A 24058-nucleotide genomic window follows, 5' to 3' on the forward strand; every position below is an offset into this window, starting at 1 on the left:
TCTGATTGGACGATACATCTGATTGGACGATACATCTGATTGGATGATACATCTGATTGGACGATACATCTGATTGGATGATACATCGGGTGGGATGATACATCTGATTGGACGATACATCGGGTGGGATGATGCATCTGATTGGACGATACATCTGATTGGACGATACATCGGGTGGGATGATGCATCTGATTGGACGATACATCTGATTGGACGATACATCTGATTGGACGATACATCTGATTGGACAATACATTGGGTGGGATGATACATCTGATTGGATGATACATCGGGTGGGATGATACATCTGATTGGACGATACATCTGATTGGACGATACATCTGATTGGACGATACATCGGGTGGGATGATGCATCTGATTGGACGATACATCTGATTGGACGATACATCGGGTGGGATGATACATCTGATTGGACGATACATCTGATTGGACGATACATTGGGTGGGATGATACATCTGATTGGACGATACATCTGATTGGACGATACATCTGATTGGACGATACATCGGGTGGGATGATGCATCTGATTGGACGATACATCTGATTGGACGATACATCTGATTGGACGATACATCGGGTGGGATGATACATCTGATTGGACGATACATCGGGTGGGATGATACATCTGATTGGACGATACATCGGGTGGGATGATACATGGGGTAGGATGATACATCTGATTGGACGATACATCTGATTGGATGATACATGGGGTAGGATGATACATCTGATTGGACGATACATCTGATTGGATGATACATGGGGTGGGATGATACATCTGATTGGACGATACATCTGATTGGATGATACATCTGATTGGACGATACATCTGATTGGATGATACATGGGGTGGGATGATACATCTGATTGGACGATACATCTGATTGGATGATACATCTGATTGGACGATACATCTGATTGGATGATACATCGGGTGGGATGATACATCTGATTGGACGATACATCTGATTAGATGATACATCGGGTGGGATGATACATCTGATTGGACGATACATCTGATTGGATGATACATCGGGTGGGATGATACTCTACATCTGGGAGGTTAAAGCCTCTGTCAGGTGTCCCTATTAGGAAGACTTCCCATTACTTCCTGTCCCGGTGACTACAAAGAAAGTGCATTGAATCTCCCCAGTGGGGACACAGACAACACTAAGGCTTCTCTTCGTTTCTTCTCCACCCAAAATGGAAAACTTTGGCTGAAGTTCCACTTTAATTCCCCGACTGCTGATCCTTTGTGACAATCCACCATTTCCAGTATAAAGTCTTCTCCTCCGGATGTCTCCGGTGCCAACTAATCATCATAAAATGACACAACGCCGTCTGCAGACATTCCGAGAGAATGGATTGGACTTGGCAGAGCCCCGAGGAGGAAATGCCGGGCGATATCCCGAGGGCGATGCGGATTTCTTGGCAGAGCCCCGAGGAGGAAGTGCCGGGCGATATCCCGAGGGCGATGCGGATTTCTTGGCAGAGCCCCGAGGAGGAAGTGCCGGGCGATATCCTGAGGGCGAGTTGTACTTCTGGATGGTTTCCTACAATCTACAGTCATCCCAGAGATGAGTGTTGGACAAGCGGTGCAGAGATGAGTGGTGGACAAGGAGTGCAGAGCTGAGTGGTGGACAAGGGGTGCAGAGACGAGTGGTGGACAAGGGGTGCAGAGATGAGTGGTGGACAAGGAGTGCAGAGATGAGTGGTGGACAAGGAGTGCAGAGATGAGTGGACAAGGAGTGCAGAGATGAGTGGTGGACAAGGAGTGCAGAGATGAGTGGTGGACAAGGGGTGCAGAGATGAGTGGACAAGGGGTGCAGAGCTGAGTGGACAAGGAGTGCAGAGATGAGTGGTGGACAAGGAGTGCAGAGACGAGTGGTGGACAAGGAGTGCAGAGCTGAGTGGTGGACAAGGAGTGCAGAGATGAGTGGTGGACAAGGGGTGCAGAGATGAGTGGTGGACAAGAGGTGCAGAGATGAGTGGTGGACAAGGGGTGCAGAGCTGAGTGGTGGACAAGGGGTGCAGAGACGAGTGGTGGACAAGGGGTGCAGAGACGAGTGGTGGACAAGGGGTGCAGAGACGAGTGGTGGACAAGGGGTGCAGAGACGAGTGGTGGACAAGGGGTGCAGAGCTGAGTGGTGGACAAGGGGTGCAGAGCTGAGTGGTGGACAAGGGGTGCAGAGATGAGTGGTGGACAAGGGGTGCAGAGATGAGTGGTGGACAAGGGGTGCAGAGATGAGTGGTGGACAAGGGGTGCAGAGCTGAGTGGTGGACAAGGGGTGCAGAGATGAGTGGTGGACAAGGGGTGCAGAGACGAGTGGTGGACAAGGGGTGCAGAGATGAGTGGACAAGGGGTGCAGAGATGAGTGGTGGACAAGGGGTGCAGAGATGAGTGGTGGACAAGGGGTGCAGAGCTGAGTGGTGGACAAGGGGTGCAGAGATGAGTGGTGGACAAGGGGTGCAGAGCTGAGTGGTGGACAAGGGGTGCAGAGACGAGTGGTGGACAAGGAGTGCAGAGCTGAGTGGTGGACAAGGGGTGCAGAGACGAGTGGTGGACAAGGGGTGCAGAGACGAGTGGTGGACAAGGAGTGCAGAGCTGAGTGGTGGACAAGGGGTGCAGAGACGAGTGGTGGACAAGGGGTGCAGAGATGAGTGGTGGACAAGGAGTGCAGAGATGAGTGGACAAGGAGTGCAGAGATGAGTGGTGGACAAGGAGTGCAGAGATGAGTGGTGGACAAGGGGTGCAGAGATGAGTGGACAAGGGGTGCAGAGCTGAGTGGACAAGGAGTGCAGAGATGAGTGGTGGACAAGGAGTGCAGAGACGAGTGGTGGACAAGGAGTGCAGAGCTGAGTGGTGGACAAGGAGTGCAGAGATGAGTGGTGGACAAGGGGTGCAGAGATGAGTGGTGGACAAGAGGTGCAGAGATGAGTGGTGGACAAGGGGTGCAGAGCTGAGTGGTGGACAAGGGGTGCAGAGACGAGTGGTGGACAAGGGGTGCAGAGACGAGTGGTGGACAAGGGGTGCAGAGACGAGTGGTGGACAAGGGGTGCAGAGACGAGTGGTGGACAAGGGGTGCAGAGCTGAGTGGTGGACAAGGGGTGCAGAGCTGAGTGGTGGACAAGGGGTGCAGAGATGAGTGGTGGACAAGGGGTGCAGAGATGAGTGGTGGACAAGGGGTGCAGAGATGAGTGGTGGACAAGGGGTGCAGAGCTGAGTGGTGGACAAGGGGTGCAGAGATGAGTGGTGGACAAGGGGTGCAGAGACGAGTGGTGGACAAGGGGTGCAGAGATGAGTGGACAAGGGGTGCAGAGATGAGTGGTGGACAAGGGGTGCAGAGATGAGTGGTGGACAAGGGGTGCAGAGCTGAGTGGTGGACAAGGGGTGCAGAGATGAGTGGTGGACAAGGGGTGCAGAGCTGAGTGGTGGACAAGGGGTGCAGAGACGAGTGGTGGACAAGGGGTGCAGAGCTGAGTGGTGGACAAGGGGTGCAGAGATGAGTGGTGGACAAGGGGTGCAGAGACGAGTGGTGGACAAGGGGTGCAGAGCTGAGTGGTGGACAAGGGGTGCAGAGCTGAGTGGTGGACAAGGGGTGCAGAGAGGAGTGGTGGACAAGGGGTGCAGAGACGAGTGGTGGACAAAGGGTGCAGAGCTGAGTGGTGGACAAGGGGTGCAGAGATGAGTGGTGGACAAGGGGTGCAGAGCTGAGTGGTGGACAAGGGGTGCAGAGATGAGTGGTGGACAAGGGGTGCCGAGACGAATGGTGGACAAGGGGTGCAGAGATGAGTGGACAAGGGGTGCAGAGATGAGTGGTGGACAAGGGGTGCAGAGCTGAGTGGTGGACAAGGAGTGCAGAGATGAGTGGACAAGGGGTGCAGAGATGAGTGGTGGACAAGGGGTGCAGAGCTGAGTGGTGGACAAGGAGTGCAGAGATGAGTGGACAAGGGGTGCAGAGATGAGTGGTGGACAAGGGGTGCAGGGTTTAGCAGTGGAAGAGGTGAGCGGTAGATGAAGGGTTCAGTAGTATGTGGCAGAGATCTGTGTCTGTGGAAGTCTGACTTGTGGCTCAGTATTGCCGAGATCTGCGTGTCTGTGGGAGTCTGACTTGTGGCTCAGTATTGCCGAGATCTGTGTGTCTGTGAGAGTCTGACTTGTGGCTCAGTTGTGCCGAGATCTGCGTGTCTGTGGGAGTCTGACTTGTGGCTCAGTTGTGCTGAGATCTGCTTGTCTGTGGGACTCTGACTTGTGGCTCAGTTGTGCCGAGATCTGCTTGTCTGTGGGAGTCTGACTTGTGGCTCAGTTGTGCCAAGATCTGCGTGTCTGTGGGAGTCTGACTTGTGGCTCAGTTGTGCCGAGATCTGCGTGTCTGTGGGAGTCTGACTTGTGGCTCAGTATTGCCGAGATCTGCGTGTCTGTGGGAGTCTGACTTGTGGCTCAGTTGTGCCGAGATCTGCGTGTCTGTGGGAGTCTGACTTGTGGCTCAGTTGTGCCGAGATCTGCGTGTCTGTGGGAGTCTGACTTGTGGCTCAGTAACTAAGTGGACTCAGTGGGTAGGAGGACGGGTTCTATGTATAGAATGATTAGACCCAGGTTCTATTTTACTAGGCTCCTCCCACTTTCACCCATCATGGGCACACCCACCTGGGTCCTCCTAGTAATGCCCCCTGGGAAAACATGTCAGGCCCCGCCCACTGCTGGAGTTTATTTTTTGTATATTTTACCGTTTTGAAGTTTCTTAACAGAAAATTGTAAAATGCTCCAAAAATAAGAAAAGCAAAAAACAACCAATAAATCGTCGCCCCGCCTCTTCCGATCTGCGAGTAATCACAACAGCAAAAGGGTCCACAGACCGGTCTGTATGTTCGGTGATGTATTTCTGGGGGTATTTGTAGTCCTGATGGCGATCAAATACGATCCAATGGCAGTGCTGTCACAGGTCCCCCACATGCCCCGCCCACAGCGACTAACCGAGGCGAACGTGTGACCGTGACTTGGGGTACGAGGGAATAAAGGGGACTCAACCTAAACTAACTTCCTTTTTTCAAAACGCAATAAACGCATTTGACGGCTACACTGCGGCCGGCCAGATCTGGGAGAGCATCATATGACGTCCACCCGGAACACGCTCTCCTGCGCGCCCCCCGCGATCTCCGTGATCGGTGTCCTACGGACACAGCTGATCACATGATGTGGTAAATGGCCAATCACAACAGCCTTTTACCACGTGACCAGCCGTGTCCAATGACAGAGGAGATCACAGGGAAGTGCAATTGCCGGTTCTTGACTGCACTTTCCTCGCGCTGGCAGATCGTTGGGAACGTCCTGCCGAGAAGCAGCAGTTGTTAGAGCGGGGATCGGCACTGATCATTACTGCCCTGATGATTGGTGCCCAGCAGTGCCGCCCACAAGTTCTGCCCACCTGTGCCCAGCAGTGTGCCCACTAGCTCCGCCCACCTGTGCCCAGCAGTGTGCCCACTAGCTCCGCCCACCTGTGCCCAGCAGTGTCACACACCTGTGCCGAGAAGTGCCACCTACCTGTGCCTAGCAGTGCCCACCCACCAGTGCCACCCACCTGTGCCCACCAGTGCAGCCCAGCAGTGCTGCCAGTCAGTGCCACCTATCAGTGCTATCAGTACCCATCATCAGTGTCACCTATCAGTGCCGCCTATCAGTGCTGCCTATCCATGACACCTCATCAGTGCCGCCTATCAGTGCCCATCAGTGCTGCCTCATCAACGCACATCAGTGCTGCCTCATCAACGCACATCAGTGCTGCCTCATCAACGCACATCAGTGAAGGAGAAAAATTACCTGTTTGTAACATTTTATAATAGAAACAAAGAAACTTTTTTTTTTTTTAACATTTTTTGCAGTTTTTTTGTTTATAGCTCAAAAAGTAAAACCCCCAGCGGGGAGGAAATACCACCAAAAGGAAGCTCTATTTGTGAGAAAAAAATAATAAACATTTCATATGGGTACAATGTTGCATGACCGCGCAATTGTCAATCAAAGTGTGACAGCACTGGAAGCTGAAAATTGGCCTGGACTGGAAGGGGGTAGAAGTGCCCGGTAGGCGGGAAGGCGGTGGAAGCGCCCTGTAGGCAGGAAGGGAGTAGAAGTGTCCTGTAGGCAGGAAGGGGGTAGAAGTGCCCTGTAGGCAGGAAGGGAGTAGAAGTGTCCTGTAGGCAGGAAGGGGGTAGAAGTGTCCTGTAGGCAGGAAGGGGGTAGAAGTGCCCTGTAGGCAGGAAGGGGGTAGAAGTGCCCGGTAGGCAGGAAGGGAGTAGAAGTGTCCTGTAGGCAGGAAGGGGGTAGAAGTGCCCTGTAGGCAGGAAGGGGGTAGAAGTGTCCTGTAGGCAGGAAGGGGGTAGAAGTGCCCTGTAGGCAGGAAGGGGGTAGAAGTGCCCGGTAGGCAGGAAGGGGGTAGAAGTGCCCTGTAGGCGGGAAGGGGGTAGAAGTGTCCTGTAGGCAGGAAGGGGGTAGAAGTGCCCTGTAGGCGGGAATGGGGTAGAAGTGTCCGGTAGGCGGGAAGGGGGTAGAAGTGCCCTGTAGGCGGGAATGGGGTAGAAGTGTCCGGTAGGCGGGAAGGGGGTAGAAGTGTCCTGTAGGCAGGAAGGGGGTAGAAGTGTCCGGTAGGCGGGAAGGGGGTAGAAGTGTCCTGTAGGCGGGAAGGGGGTAGAAGTGTCCTGTAGGCGGGAAGGGGGTAGAAGTGCCCTGTAGGCAGGAAGGGGGTAGAAGTGCCCGGTAGGCAGGAAGGGGGTAGAAGTGTCCTGTAGGCAGGAAGGGGGTAGAAGTGCCCGGTAGGCAGGAAGGGGGTAGAAGTGTCCTGTAGGCAGGAAGGGGGTAGAAGTGCCCTGTGGGCAGGAAGGGGGTAGAAGTGTCCTGTGGGCGGGAAGGGGGTAGAAGTGCCCTGTAGGCGGGAAGGGGGTAGAAGTGTCCTGTAGGCAGGAAGGGGGTAGAAGTGCCCTGTAGGCAGGAAGGGGGTAGAAGTGTCCTGTAGGCAGGAAGGGGGTAGAAGTGCCCTGTAGGCAGGAAGGGGGTAGAAGTGCCCTGTGGGCGGGAAGGGGGTAGAAGTGTCCTGTGGGCGGGAAGGGGGTAGAAGTGTCCTGTAGGCGGGAAGGGGGTAGAAGTGTCCTGTAGGCGGGAAGGGGGTAGAAGTGCCCTGTAGGCGGGAAGGGGGTAGAAGTGTCCGGTAGGCGGGAAGGGGGTAGAAGTGTCCGGTAGGCGGGAAGGGGGTAGAAGTGCCCTGTAGGCAGGAAGGGGGTAGAAGTGCCCTGTAGGCAGGAAGGGGGTAGAAGTGCCCTGTAGGCAGGAAGGAGGTAGAAGTGTCCTGTAGGCGGGAAGGGGGTAGAAGTGTCCTGTAGGCGGGAAGGGGGTAGAAGTGTCCTGTAGGCGGGAAGGGGGTAGAAGTGTCCTGTAGACAAGTGGTTAAAGACACTAAAATACAATCTAGTCTCTCCAATCTAATCTCTCCAATCTGATCTCTGCGGAGATATGAGCCCGAGTTTAAATACACAGAAGTCACTAATTAATGTTAATATCCCGAAAGTGGGCGGAGCATAAAATATGTACAAAGTATAAAAAGTTACAGAAATACAAGAAGACACACAAATGACTTCACTATAAAATAAAACAGAATAAAACGTTTACCGAGATTTATCCTGCGACTGGAGCAAGTCAGAGAATCAGCAATCCGTTGGTCGATCAAACCGGCTCCATACGAATCACAAATGTCCCGATGTCCGGGTACTCCATTTATGGGGATATGGATGTAGGCGGGACATTAGTCCTCAGCCAATTGACCCTGGGGGGTGTTCCTGTACCCGCCTACAGGATATTCTGGGTGCTGACCTGCTCAAAGTCAATTGGACCAAGACCGGCTTGAATCACCAAGTCGGGGATTGAATTTCTGACACCAGCGCATCAGTCCGATCCCGACAGTACCAATCACTGTTTAGCTGTCACAATCCAGCGCCACATAACCATTTCCTGCATTTTCCTGGCCTTCTACAGAGGCCACAAATATAATTTTTATGCCTATGTGACCCACAGAGTGCCCCATCAGAGGGAAGTATTTTCATCTCTCTGCAACTAATATTTTATCTTTTATAAGAGATGAAACATTCCCCTTTGATCTGTGATATACTTTAGAGCCCCCCAGACAGATCGGAGCCCCCCTGGTGTCATGAAGCTGAAACATTTGCGTCTCTCTCTTTTAAGCTTCAGGAAGGTGGCAGTCTGATTACATATAGGTGACAAATCTTATTAGCACCCAGGTGTCACTTCCAGAGGAAGCTCCGCCCCTTCAGATGCTAATTGATGACCATCTGTCTCTGAATACCTCATTTCTTTAATAACAAGGACTGAAACTACATTTAGGATTACATATTGCTACAGGTCACCTCTCAGCTACTCAAATCTGTACATTTATGTCACAAGTGCGGCTAGAGTGTCAGGGCAGGGCTGAGGAACGGACAGGTAGGCCTAGTGGCAGGGTAACGCACTGGCTGACGACAACCACCACCAACAGACCGAAGTCCCTCAGGGCGCGGAGTCTAAGTCCCAGGCTGCCCTTCACCAGGGCCCCTGATGGTGGGGATGGACTTGACGCAGCCAGGAACCAGGTCGCGGCCCCCGAGACACCCCGGCTGCGGTAATGGCCGCCGCCAATGGCGTGTAGCTGGTGAGAATGACAATAATGTAGTCAGGCAAGCCGGGTCGACAACAACGGGACAAAACGGTACAGAACAGTAGACAGAGAATCACAGGTCACGGGCCGGGTTCAGCAACGGAAGGTCAGATCGAAGGAAAACACAGAGAATGGTCTTAGTCACAAGCCGAGTCAGATACCAGAAGAGTCACGAGCGTATACACAGAGCTGTAGCAAGACAAAGACACAAGACACAAGTGCAAAGAGCATGTGCGGGCCACAGGCTTATATGTCATCAGCCACACCCCTCTGGGGGATGGACCTCAGAGACCTGAAGGCATAAAAGATTCCCACCATGCTCAGCAGAAATCCAAGATGGATGCCAGCACATGGAGTAACATAACCTCTGGGAAAAGGTAGGACCTTGACATAGAGATGGAGACTTTCCTATGGGGGTGGGGAGCGCCCGACTCGTCTACATATTCCTGGCCTACAGTGGGGATGGAAAGTTTGGGCCCCCCAGCTAAAAATGTGTATTAATGTGCATAAAGCAGCCAAGGAAAGATGGAAAAATCTCCAAAAGGCATCAAATTACAGATTAGACATTCTTATAATATGTCAACAAAAGTTAGATTTTATTTCCATCATTTACACTTTCAAAATAACAGAAAACAAAAAAATGGCGTCTGCAAAAGTTTGGGCCCCCTGCAGAGTTAATATCTTGTACTGCCCCCTTTGGCAAGTATCACGGCTTGTAAACACTTTTTGTAGCCAGCCAAGAGTCTTTCAGTTCTTGTTTGAGGTATCTTTGCCCATTCTTCCTTACAAAAGTCTTCCAGTTCTTTGAGATTTCTGGGCTGTCTGTCAGCACGGCTCTTTGAAGGTCTATCCATAGATTTTCAATGATGTTGAGGTCAGGAGATTGTGAAGGCCATGGCAAAACCTTCAGTTTACGCCTCTTGATGTAATCCCCCGTGGATTTCCAGGTGTGTTTAGGATCATTATCCATTTGTAGAAGCCATCCTCTCTTTAACTTCAGCTTTTTCACAGATGGCATCAAGTTACCATCCAAAATTTGCTGAAATTTTATTGAATCCATTTTTCCTTCTACTGGTGAGATGTTCCCTGTGCCACTGGCTGCAACACAACCCCAAAGCATGATTGATCCAACCCCATGCTTCACAGTTGGACAGAGGTTCTTTTCATTAAATTCTGTGCCTCTTCTTCTCCAAACGTACCTTTGCTCATTCCGGCCAGAAAGTTCCATTTTAACCTCATCGGTCCACAGAACTTGTTTCCAAAATGCATCAGGCTTGTCTATATGTTCATTTGCAAAGTTCAAACGATGATTTTTGTGGTGAGGACGTAGAAGAGGTTTTCTTCTGATGACTCTTCCATGAAGACCATATTTGTACAAGTATCTCTTTATAGTGGAATAGTGACCACAACTCCAGTGTCTGCCAGATCTTTCTGGAGGGATCGTGCCGTCAAACGTGGGTTTTCAATTGTTTTTCTCACAATCCTGCGAGCTGTTCTGTCTGATATTTTTCTTGGTCTTCCAGATCTTGCTTTAACTTCCACTGTTCCTGATGACTGCCATTTCTTAATGACATTCCGAACAGAGGATATTGACATCTGAAAACGCTTTGCTATCTTCTTATAGCCTTCTCCAGCTTTGTGAGCATCAACTATTTTCAGTTTCAGTTTTCTAGACAACTGCTTAGAAGAAGCCATGGTGCTGATTGTTGGGGCAAGGTCAGATGAGTCGGGGCATTTAAAACCTTTGAGATTGACATCACCTGGTCTTCCCAGACGATGATTGAGAACAATCCATGACATTGGCAGGTCTCAGCTTGGCAAAGGGGGCAGTGCATGCTATAAATTCTGCAGGGGGCCCAAACTTTTGCAGACGCCATTTTTTTGTTTTCTGTTATTTTGAAAGTGTAAATGATGGAAATAAAATCTAACTTTTGTTGACATATTATAAGAATGTCTAATCTGTAATTTGATGCCTTTTGGAGATTTTTCCATCTTTCCTTGGCTTCTTTATGCACATTAATACACATTTTTAGCTGGGGTGCCCAAACTTTCCATCCCCACTGTACATCGATCGGATCGATCAGTTCCAGGATTCCAGGCTGGATCTTCTGGCGGCTGTCTTGTGTCTATGGGAGAATAAAGGTGAATAAATTATGGGCCGCGGGGCCACGTGCGGGATACGGGAGGTGGAGGGTCCCCAGACGGGGGAGGTGAACTTCCTTTCTAAAGCTTCCCACAGAAAGATTTCCATTTCTGGCGGAATTCAAGTCTTCAATGATGGCACAAGGCCGAACGTTAGAACGATCGTTCTGCAGGTTGAATGACATTTCCCCCTGTGACACCAGTTACCTACCCCCGTGACATCACACAGTTACCTACCCCCGTGACATCACACAGTTACGTACCCCAAATGACACGACACAGTTACCTACCCCTGTGACACCATACAGTTACCTACCCCCATTGACACCACATAGTTATCTACCCCTGTGACACCACACAGTTACCTACCCCCATTGACACCACACAGTTACCTACCCCTGTGACACCACACAGTTACCTACCCCCGTGACACCACACAGTTACCTACCCCCGTGACACCACACAGTTACGTACCCCCCATGACACCACACAGTTACCTACCCCCGTGACACCACACAGTTACCTACCCCCGTGACACCACACAGTTACGTACCCCTGTGACACCACACAGTTACCTACCCCCGTGTCACCAAACAGTTACCTACCCCCGTGACACCACACAGTTACGTACCCCCCGTGACACCACACAGTTACCTACCCCCGTGACACCACACAGTTTACCTACCCCCGTGACACCACACAGTTACGTACCCCCCATGACACCACACAGTTACCTACCCCCGTGTCAACAAACAGTTACCTACCCCCGTGACACCACACAGTTACGTACCCCCCATGACACCACACAGTTACCTACCCCCATGACACCACACAGTTACCTACCTCCGTGACACCATACAGTTACCTACCCCCGTGACACCACACAGTTATCTACCCCTGTGACATCACACAGTTACCTACCCCGTGACATCACACAGTTACCTACCCTGTGACATCACACAGTTACGTACCCCCCATGACACCACACAGTTACTTACCCCTGTGACACCCCACAGTTACCTACCCCCGTGATACCACACAGTTACGTACCCCTGTGACACCACACAGTTACCTACCCCTGTGTCACCAAACAGTTACCTACCCCCGTGTCACCAAACAGTTACCTACCCCTGTGACACCACACAGTTACCTACCCCCGTGACACCACACAGTTACCTACCCCCCGTGACACCACACAGTTACCTACCCCCATGACACCACACAGTTACCTACCCCCGTGACACCACACAGTTACCTACCCTCGTGTCACCAAACAGTTACCTACCCCCGTGACACCACACAGTTACCTACCCCCGTGACACCACACAGTTACGTACCCCCCATGACACTACACAGTTACCTACCCCCGTGACACCACACAGTTACCTACCCCCATGACACCACACAGTTACCTACCTCCGTGACACCATACAGTTACCTACCCCCGTGATACCACACAGTTACCTACCCCCATGACACCACACAGTTACCTACCCCCATGACACCACACAGTTACCTACCCCCATGACACCACACAGTTACCTACCCTATGTCACCAAACAGTTACCTACCTCCGTGACACCACACAGTTACCTACCTCCGTGACACCATACAGTTATCTACCCCCGTGACACCACACAGTTACCTACCCTATGTCACCAAACAGTTACCTACCCCCGTGACACCACACAGTTATGTACCCCCCCATGACACCACACACACTTACCTGTACGTTGTGGATATGACTGATGACCCGCACACTACGGTCAGGTTTGCCTGGAACAGAAGATTTCATTGTTATCCGGTCATGAGATAGAACATTTGTTACATTGTTACAGATTTATTTCAGGTACTTCTATAGCACCATCAGGCCCCGCCCCCGAGGAGCGCACAATCTAAGGTCACTAACTCACATTCATACATACACATTCTAGGGACAATTTAGACAGGATCCAATTAACCAACCAGCATGTCTTTGGAGTGTAGGAAGAAACCGGAGTACCCAGAGGAAACCCACGCAGGCACAGAGAGAACATGCAGACTCCAGGCAGGTGGTGGCGTGGTTGCTGATTTATCTCCAAAGAAATACACACGAGACTAGAGCCATGCATGTAGGCCTGCGGAAGTTAGGGTTCCCCTTTATTTAGTGGACACTTGCGCAGTAGGTGGGCTTCTGGGATTGGCCCTGCCCACTCCCTATATCTTGGGAGGAGGAGCCTTGTAGGAGAGAGCTCAGAGGTAGATGAGGAAGCTCAGGATTGGAGGATGAAGCTTGGGGGTGGAGGATGAAGCTCGGGGGTGGAGGAAAAAGCTCAGGAGTGGAGGAGGAACTTGTTGATTGGAGGACGAAGCTCGGGGGTGGGAGAGAAAGCACAGGAGTGGAGGATGAAGCGTGGGGGTGGAGGAAAAATCTCAGGAGTGGAGGAGGAATGTCGGGATTGAAGGATTAATCTTGGGGGTGGAGGATGAAGCGTGGGGGTGGAGGAAAAAGCTCAGGAGTGGATGAGGAACTTCTTGATTGGAGGACAAAGCTCGGGGGTGGAGGAGTAAACCCAGGAGTACAGGAGGAAGCTCGGGGGGTGGAGGAGAAAACCCGTGAGTACAGGAGGAAGCTCGGGGGGTGGAGGAGAAAACCCGGGAGTACAGGAGGAAGCTCGGGGGGTGGAGGAGAAAACCCGGGAGTACAGGAGGAAGCTCGGGGGGTGGAGGAGAAAACCCGGGAGTACAGGAGGAAGCTCGGGGGGTGGAGGAGAAAACCCGGGAGTACAGGAGGAAGCTCGGGGGGTGGAGGAGAAAACCCGGGAGTACAGGAGGAAGCTCGGGATTGGAGGACGAGGGTTTGGGGTGGAGGAGAACATCCGGGAGTACAGGAGGAAGCCTGTGCTGGACAAATGTTTTTCATTGATTTAAAAAGGAAAGCGCTGCATTTTGTTGCCAGACAATGCAGGACATCCTAGGAATTTCTATATCACTTAGCGCCATCTAATGGCCAAATGCAGCATTTTCCAGCTGCTGCTGAGCTGTAGGGTGACACCGCTGCCGATGCACCAATCAGGGAACATCACATTATGTACTGTTTTCCGTTTACAAGCTTTATTGACAATTCAGAAGTGACATTTCTTTACGTTACACTGGTCACAGCATGGCATGAGATGGTGCTGCACCAACAAAATGGACTGCTGGCCATGGGAGGAGCCTGGCATTGTAGAGGAACCCAAACCCTTCCCTCACCCAGGATCAGCAGTATGTGGCACTGTTAGAGCCTGGGATTGAACCTGGGCCTTCTGCGGTGAGAGGCAATGTTTCTTCTTACTGAGCCACCTGGAATGCTGGACAGCTCTCTTGACTATTCTTTGGATGATCTTGCCTTGGCCCTGTTTGTCTTGAACTTTGAACTCCTTGCTCCTCCCATGAACTTCATATAAAAGCCATGTCTCTGCACTTCCTCCTTGACAGATTATTGTGCCTTCCCAGCCAATATCCTGCTTACCGGTCCTGCTGCCATCTTCGTTACCGACCTTTGGCTTGCTACTGACTACGATTCTGCCTCATCCCATCTACTACCATTTGTGACCGACCCTTGGCTTGTTCCTGGACTACGATTCTGCCTCATCCTCATCTACTATCATTGGTGACTGACCCTTGGCTTGTTCCTGGACTACGATTCTGCCTCATCCCCATCTACTACCATTGGTGACCGACCCTTGGCTTGTTCCTGGACTACGATTCTGCCTCATCCCCATCTACTACCATTGGTGACCGACCCTTGGCTTGTTCCTGGACTACGATTCTGCCTCATCCCCATCTACTACCATTGGTGACCGACCCTTGGCTTGTTCCTGGACTACGATTCTGCCTCATCCCCATCTACTACCATTGGTGACCGACCTTTGGCTTGCTACTGACTACGATTCTGCCTCATCCCATCTACTACCATTTGTGACCGACCCTTGGCTTGTTCCTGGACTACGATTCTGCCTCATCCTCATCTACTATCATTGGTGACTGACCCTTGGCTTGTTCCTGGACTACGATTCTGCCTCATCCCCATCTACTACCATTGGTGACCGACCCTTGGCTTGTTCCTGGACTACGATTCTGCCTCATCCCCATCTACTACCATTGGTGACCGACCCTTGGCTTGTTCCTGGACTACGATTCTGCCTCATCCCCATCTACTACCATTGGTGACCGACCTTTGGCTTGCTACTGACTACGATTCTGCCTCATCCCATCTACTACCATTTGTGACCGACCCTTGGCTTGTTCCTGGACTACGATTCTGCCTCATCCTCATCTACTATCATTGGTGACTGACCCTTGGCTTGTTCCTGGACTACGATTCTGCCTCATCCCCATCTACTACCATTGGTGACCGACCCTTGGCTTGTTCCTGGACTACGATTCTGCCTCATCCTCATCTACTACCATTGGTGACCGACCCTTGGCTTGTTCCTGGACTACGATTCTGCCTCATCCCCATCTACTACCATTGGTGACCGACCCTTGCCTTGCTACTGACTACAATTCTGCCTCATCCCCATCTACTATCATTGGTGACCGACCCTTGGCTTGTTCCTGGACTACGATTCTGCCTCATCCCCATCTACTACCATTGGTGACCGACCCTTGGATTGTTCCTGGACTACGATTCTGCCTCATCCTCATCTACTACCATCTGTGACCGACCCTTGGCTTGTTCCTGGACTACGATTCTGCCTCATCCCCATCTACTACCATTGGTGACCGACCCTTGGCTTGTTCCTGGACTACGATTCTGCCTCACCCTCATCTACTACCATTGGTGACCGACCCTTGGCTTGTTCCTGGACTACGATTCTGCCTCACCCTCATCTACTACCATTGGTGACCGACCCTTGGCTTGTTCCTGGACTACGATTCTGCCTCACCCTCATCTACTACCATTGGTGACCGACCCTTGGCTTGTTCCTGGACTACGATTCTGCCTCACCCTCATCTACTACCATTGGTGACCGACCCTTGGCTTGTTCCTGGACTACGATTCTGCCTCATCCTCATCTACTATCATTGGTGACCGACCCTTGGCTTGTTCCTGGACTACGATTCTGCCTCATCCTCATCTACTATCATTGGTGACTGACCCTTGGCTTGTTCCTGGACTACGATTCTGCCTCATCCCCATCTACTACCATTGGTGACCGACCCTTGGCTTGTTCCTGGACTACGATTCTGCCTCATCCCCATCTACTACCATTGGTGACCGACCCTTGGCTTGTTCCTGGACTACGATTCTGCCTCATCCCCATCTACTACCATTGGTGACCGACCCTTGGCTTGTTCCTGGACTACGATTCTGCCTCATCCCCATCTACTACCATTGGTGACCGACCTTTGGCTTGCTACTGACTACGATTCTGCCTCATCCCATCTACTACCATTTGTGACCGACCCTTGGCTTGTTCCTGGACTACGATTCTGCCTCATCCTCATCTACTATCATTGGTGACTGACCCTTGGCTTGTTCCTGGACTACGATTCTGCCTCATCCCCATCTACTACCATTGGTGACCGACCCTTGGCTTGTTCCTGGACTACGATTCTGCCTCATCCCCATCTACTACCATTGGTGACCGACCCTTGGCTTGTTCCTGGACTACGATTCTGCCTCATCCCCATCTACTACCATTGGTGACCGACCTTTGGCTTGCTACTGACTACGATTCTGCCTCATCCCATCTACTACCATTTGTGACCGACCCTTGGCTTGTTCCTGGACTACGATTCTGCCTCATCCTCATCTACTATCATTGGTGACTGACCCTTGGCTTGTTCCTGGACTACGATTCTGCCTCATCCCCATCTACTACCATTGGTGACCGACCCTTGGCTTGTTCCTGGACTACGATTCTGCCTCATCCTCATCTACTACCATTGGTGACCGACCCTTGGCTTGTTCCTGGACTACGATTCTGCCTCATCCCCATCTACTACCATTGGTGACCGACCCTTGCCTTGCTACTGACTACAATTCTGCCTCATCCCCATCTACTATCATTGGTGACCGACCCTTGGCTTGTTCCTGGACTACGATTCTGCCTCATCCCCATCTACTACCATTGGTGACCGACCCTTGGATTGTTCCTGGACTACGATTCTGCCTCATCCTCATCTACTACCATCTGTGACCGACCCTTGGCTTGTTCCTGGACTACGATTCTGCCTCATCCCCATCTACTACCATTGGTGACCGACCCTTGGCTTGTTCCTGGACTACGATTCTGCCTCACCCTCATCTACTACCATTGGTGACCGACCCTTGGCTTGTTCCTGGACTACGATTCTGCCTCACCCTCATCTACTACCATTGGTGACCGACCCTTGGCTTGTTCCTGGACTACGATTCTGCCTCACCCTCATCTACTACCATTGGTGACCGACCCTTGGCTTGTTCCTGGACTACGATTCTGCCTCATCCTCATCTACTACCATTGGTGACCGACCCTTGGCTTGTTCCTGGACTACGATTCTGCCTCATCCCCATCTACTACCATCGGTGACCGACCCTTGGCTTGTTCCTGGACTACGATTCTGCCTCATCCTATCTACTACCATTGGTGACCGACCCTTGGCTTGTTCCTGGACTACGATTCTGCCTCATCCCCATCTACTACCATTGGTGACCGACCCTTGGCTTGTTCCTGGACTACGATTCTGCTTCATCCCCATCTACTAACATTTGTGACCGACCCTTGGCTTGTTCCTGGACTACGATTCTGCCTCATCCCCATCTACTACCATTGGTGACCGACCCTTGGCTTGTTCCTGGACTACGATTCTGCCTCATCCTATCTACTACCATTGGTGACCGACCCTTGGCTTGTTCCTGGACTACGATTCTGCCTCATCCCCATCTACTACCATTGGTGACCGACCCTTGGCTTGTTCCTGGACTACGATTCTGCCTCATCCTATCTACTACCATTGGTGACCGACCCTTGGCTTGTTCCTGGACTACGATTCTGCCTCATCCCCATCTACTACCATCTGTGACCGACCCTTGGCTTGTTCCTGGACTACGATTCTGCCTCATCCTCATCTACTACCATTGGTGACCGACCCTTGGCTTGTTCCTGGACTACGATTCTGCCTCATCCCCATCTACTACCATCTGTGACCGACCCTTGGATTGTTCCTGGACTACGATTCTGCCTCATCCCCATCTACTACCATTGGTGACCGACCCTTGGCTTGTTCCTGGACTACGATTCTGCCTCATCCCCATCTACTACCATTGGTGACCGACCCTTGGCTTGTTCCTGGACTACGATTCTGCCTCATCCTCATCTACTACCATCTGTGACCGACCCTTGGATTGTTCCTGGACTACGATTCTGCCTCATCCCCATCTACTACCATCTGTGACCGACCCTTGGCTTGTTCCTGGACTACGATTCTGCTTCATCCCCATCTACTACCATTTGTGACCGAACCTTGGCTTGTTCCTGGACTACGATTCTGCCTCATCCCCATCTACTACCATTGGTGACCGACCCTTGGCTTGTTCCTGGACTACGATTCTGCCTCATCCTATCTACTACCATCGGTGACCGACCCTTGGCTTGTTCCTGGACTACGATTCTGCCTCATCCTATCTACTACCATCGGTGACCGACCCTTGGCTTGTTCCTGGACTACGATTCTGCCTCATCCTCATCTACTACCATCTGTGACCGACCCTTGGCTTGTTCCTGGACTACGATTCTGCCTCATCCCCATCTACTACCATTGGTGACCGACCCTTGGCTTGTTCCTGGACTACGATTCTGCCTCATCCCCATCTACTACCATTGGTGACCGACCCTTGGCTTGTTCCTGGACTACGATTCTGCCTCATCCCCATCTACTATCATTGGTGACCGACCCTTGGATTGTTCCTGGACTACGATTCTGCCTCATCCCCATCTACTACCATTGGTGACCGACCCTTGGCTTGTTCCTGGACTACGATTCTGCCTCATCCCCATCTACTACCATTGGTGACCGACCCTTGGCTTGTTCCTGGACTACGATTCTGCCTCATCCCCATCTACTATCATTGGTGACCGACCCTTGGATTGTTCCTGGACTACGATTCTGCCTCATCCCCATCTACTACCATTGGTGACCGACCCTTGGCTTGTTCCTGGACTACGATTCTGCCTCATCCCCATCTACTACCATTGGTGACCGACCCTTGGCTTGTTCCTGGACTACGATTCTGCCTCATCCCCATCTACTATCATTGGTGACCGACCCTTGGATTGTTCCTGGACTACGATTCTGCCTCATCCCCATCTACTACCATTGGTGACCGACCCTTGGCTTGTTCCTGGACTACGATTCTGCCTCATCCCCATCTACTACCATTGGTGACCGACCCTTGGCTTGTTCCTGGACTACGATTCTGCCTCATCCCCATCTACTATCATTGGTGACCGACCCTTGGATTGTTCCTGGACTACGATTCTGCCTCATCCCCATCTACTACCATTGGTGACCGACCCTTGGCTTGTTCCTGGACTACGATTCTGCCTCATCCCCATCTACTACCATTGGTGACCGACCCTTGGCTTGTTCCTGGACTACGATTCTGCCTCATCCCCATCTGCTACCATTGGTGACCGACCCTTGGATTGTGACCGACTCCGCTTTTGTCTGATCCCTGAACTGTTTGATCCACTATTGGATTCTGGCTTGTTCATTCCCTGGTGGGGTGATCCTGAGATCTGTGACCTGGTATTCACACAGCCAAATCCATCTCCACCATTAGGAGCTCTGGGAAAAACCGATCAATACTTAGACCCCTCACCTCAGGTGGGCCTGCGTCATTCCCAGGGGGTCCCACTGGTGGACCAATCCTGCTGGTTTCAGGTAAGCCTTACACTGCTCTAGCAACTGGTCTCTGAACCTGACCCAGACCTTGACAGACACCAACATGGACTGCTGGCCATGGGAGGAGCCTGGCTTTGTAGAGGAACCCAAACCGTTTCCTCACCCAGGACACATCCAGGTTCAGCAGTATGTGGCACCAACATGGACTGCTGGCCATGGGAGGAGCCTGGCTTTGTAAAGGAACCCAAACCGTTTCCTCACCCAGGACACATCCAGGTTCAGCAGTATGTGGCACCAACATGGACTGCTGGCCATGGGAGGAGCCTGGCTTTGTAGAGGAACCCAAACCGTTTCCTCACCCAGGACACATCCAGGTTCAGCAGTATGTGGCACCACTCATGCAATGGCAGGAGATCCCGACTCCGGAAGGCGTGCGCTTCTTTCTTCATCAACTCCACCTGGACATGTAGATGACCTGCAGACCCAGAAAAGTCGTCATTACTAGGAGATCACCCAACCCAACCTGTGCAACCATTCACCAGAACAGTAGAATCCTCATTACTAGGAGATCACCCAACACAACGTGTGCAACCATTCACCAGAACAGTAGAATCCTCATTACTAGGAGATCACCCAACACAACGTGTGCAACCATTCACCAGAACAGTAGAATCCTCATTACTAGGAGATCACCCAACCCAACCTGTGCAACCATTCACCAGAACAGTAGAATCATCATTACTAGGAGATCACCCAACCCAACCTGTGCAACCATTCACCAGAACAGTAGAATCCTCATTACTAGGAGATCACCCAACACAACGTGTGCAACCATTCACCAGAACAGTAGAATCCTCATTACTAGGAGATCACCCAACCCAACCTGTGCAACCATTCACCAGAACAGTAGAATCCTCATTACTAGGAGATCACCCAACCCAACGTGTACAACCATTCACCAGAACAGTAGAATCGTCATCACTAGGAGATCACCCAACCCAGCGTGTACAACCATTCACCAGAACAGTAGAATCGTCATCACTAGGAGATCACCCAACCCAACGTGTGCAACCATTCACCAGAACAGTAGAATCCTCATTACTAGATCACCCAACCCAACGTGTGCAACCATTCACCAGAACAGTAGAATCCTCATTACTAGGAGATCACCCAACCCAACCTGTGCAACCATTCACCAGAACAGTAGAATCCTCATTACTAGGAGATCACCCAACCCAAGGTGTACAACCATTCACCAGAACAGTAGAATCGTCATTACTAGGAGATCACCCAACCCAACGTGTGCAACCATTCACCAGAACAGTAGAATCCTCATTACTAGGAGATCACCCAACCCAACGTGTACAACCATTCACCAGAACAGTAGAATCGTCATTACTAGGAGATCACCCAACCCAGCGTGTACAACCATTCACCAGAAGAGTAGAATCCTCATTACTAGGAGATCACCCAACCCAACCTGTGCAACCATTCACCAGAACAGTAGAATCGTCATTACTAGGAGATCACCCAACCCAAGGTGTACAACCATTCACCAGAACAGTAGAATCCTCATTACTAGGAGATCACCCAACCCAAGGTGTACAACCATTCACCAGAACAGTAGAATCGTCATTACTAGGAGATCACCCAACCCAACCTGTGCAACCATTCACCAGAACAGTAGAATCGTCATTACTAGGAGATCACCCAACCCAACGTGTACAACCATTCACCAGAACAGTAGAATCGTCATTACTAGGAGATCACCCAACCCAACCTGTGCAACCATTCACCAGAACAGTAGAATCGTCATTACTAGGAGATCACCCAACCCAACGTGTGCAACCATTCACCAGAACAGTAGAATCATCATTACTAGGAGATCACCCAACCCAATGTGTGCAACCATTCACCAGAACAGTAGAATCATCATTACTAGGAGATCACCCAACCCAACGTGTACAACCATTCACCAGAACAGTAGAATCCTCATCACTAGGAGATCACCCAACCCAACGTGTACAACCATTCACCAGAACAGTAGAATCCTCATTACTAGGAGATCACCCAACCCAACCTGTGCAACCATTCACCAGAACAGTAGAATCCTCATTACTAGGAGATCACCCAACCCAACGTGTACAACCATTCACTGGAACAGTAGAATCGTGATTACTAGGAGATCACCCAACCCAGCGTGTACAACCATTCACCAGAAGAGTAGAATCCTCATTACTAGGAGATCACCCAACCCAACCTGTGCAACCATTCACCAGAACAGTAGAATCCTCATTACTAGGAGATCACCCAACCCAACGTGTACAACCATTCACCAGAACAGTAGAATCGTCATCACTAGGAGATCACCCAACCCAGCGTGTACAACCATTCACCAGAACAGTAGAATCGTCATTACTAGGAGATCACCCAACCCAGCGTGTACAACCATTCACCAGAACAGTAGAATCCTCATTACTAGGAGATTACCCAACCCAAGGTGTACAACCATTCACCAGAACAGTAGAATCGTCATTACTAGGAGATCACCCAACCCAACGTGTGCAACCATTCACCAGAACAGTAGAATCGTCATTACTAGGAGATCACCCAACCCAACGTGTACAACCATTCACCAGAACAGTAGAATCGTCATTACTAGGAGATCACCCAACCCAACGTGTGCAACCATTCACCAGAACAGTAGAATCCTCATTACTAGGAGATCACCCAACCCAACGTGTACAACCATTCACCAGAACAGTAGAATCGTCATCACTAGGAGATCACCCAACCCAGCGTGTACAACCATTCACCAGAACAGTAGAATCCTCATTACTAGGAGATCACCCAACCCAAGGTGTACAACCATTCACCAGAACAGTAGAATCCTCATTACTAGGAGATCACCCAACCCAATGTGTGCAACCATTCACCAGAACAGTAGAATCGTCATTACTAGGAGATCACCCAACCCAACGTGTACAACCATTCACCAGAACAGTAGAATCGTCATTACTAGGAGATCACCCAACCCAACCTGTGCAACCATTCACCAGAACAGTAGAATCGTCATTACTAGGAGATCACCCAACCCAACCTGTGCAACCATTCACCAGAACAGTAGAATCGTCATTACTAGGAGATCACCCAACCCAACCTGTGCAACCATTCACCAGAACAGTAGAATCATCATTACTAGGAGATCACCCAACCCAATGTGTGCAACCATTCACCAGAACAGTAGAATCATCATTACTAGGAGATCACCCAACCCAACCTGTGCAACCATTCACCAGAACAGTAGAATCCTCATTACTAGGAGATCACCCAACCCAACGTGTACAACCATTCACTGGAACAGTAGAATCGTCATTACTAGGAGATCACCCAACCCAGCGTGTACAACCATTCACCAGAAGAGTAGAATCCTCATTACTAGGAGATCACCCAACCCAGCGTGTACAACCATTCACCAGAACAGTAGAATCCTCATTACTAGGAGATCACCCAACCCAACATGTACAACCATTCACCAGAACAGTAGAATCGTCATCACTAGGAGATCACCCAACCCAGCGTGTACAACCATTCACCAGAACAGTAGAATCCTCATTACTAGATCACCCAACCCAACCTGTGCAACCATTCACCAGAACAGTAGAATCCTCATTACTAGGAGATCACCCAACCCAACGTGTGCAACCATTCACCAGAACAGTAGAATCCTCATTACTAGGAGATCACCCAACCCAACGTGTACAACCATTCACCAGAACAGTAGAATCGTCATCACTAGGAGATCACCCAACCCAGCGTGTACAACCATTCACCAGAACAGTAGAATCGTCATCACTAGGAGATCACCCAACCCAACGTGTGCAACCATTCACCAGAACAGTAGAATCCTCATTACTAGATCACCCAACCCAACGTGTGCAACCATTCACCAGAACAGTAGAATCCTCATTACTAGGAGATCACCCAACCCAACCTGTGCAACCATTCACCAGAACAGTAGAATCCTCATTACTAGGAGATCACCCAACCCAAGGTGTACAACCATTCACCAGAACAGTAGAATCGTCATTACTAGGAGATCACCCAACCCAACGTGTGCAACCATTCACCAGAACAGTAGAATCCTCATTACTAGGAGATCACCCAACCCAACGTGTACAACCATTCACCAGAACAGTAGAATCGTCATTACTAGGAGATCACCCAACCCAGCGTGTACAACCATTCACCAGAAGAGTAGAATCCTCATTACTAGGAGATCACCCAACCCAACCTGTGCAACCATTCACCAGAACAGTAGAATCGTCATTACTAGGAGATCACCCAA

At 50.9% G+C, this 24058-nt stretch overlaps 1 protein-coding gene across 1 annotated transcript in view; it reads right to left on the bottom strand.

The window, feature by feature from the left end:
- The window catches only part of LOC149433127 (protein sel-1 homolog 3-like), a 141531-nt gene that overhangs the window by 101524 nt on the left and 15949 nt on the right, over positions 1-24058 (bottom strand). Inside the window, exons 5-6 of the mRNA XM_089664624.1 lie at positions 20070-20185; positions 12584-12633 (exon numbers count right to left, since the gene is read on the bottom strand). Coding sequence (XP_089520750.1) covers positions 12584-12633; positions 20070-20185 — 166 coding nt within the window. The remainder of the gene's footprint in view (positions 1-12583; positions 12634-20069; positions 20186-24058) is intronic.

The sequence above is a fragment of the Staurois parvus genome, unplaced genomic scaffold, assembly GCF_062004578.1.
Source record: "Staurois parvus isolate SC_StPar_1 unplaced genomic scaffold, SC_StPar_1.0 ptg001973l, whole genome shotgun sequence".
Lineage (NCBI taxonomy): Eukaryota > Metazoa > Chordata > Amphibia > Anura > Ranidae > Staurois > Staurois parvus.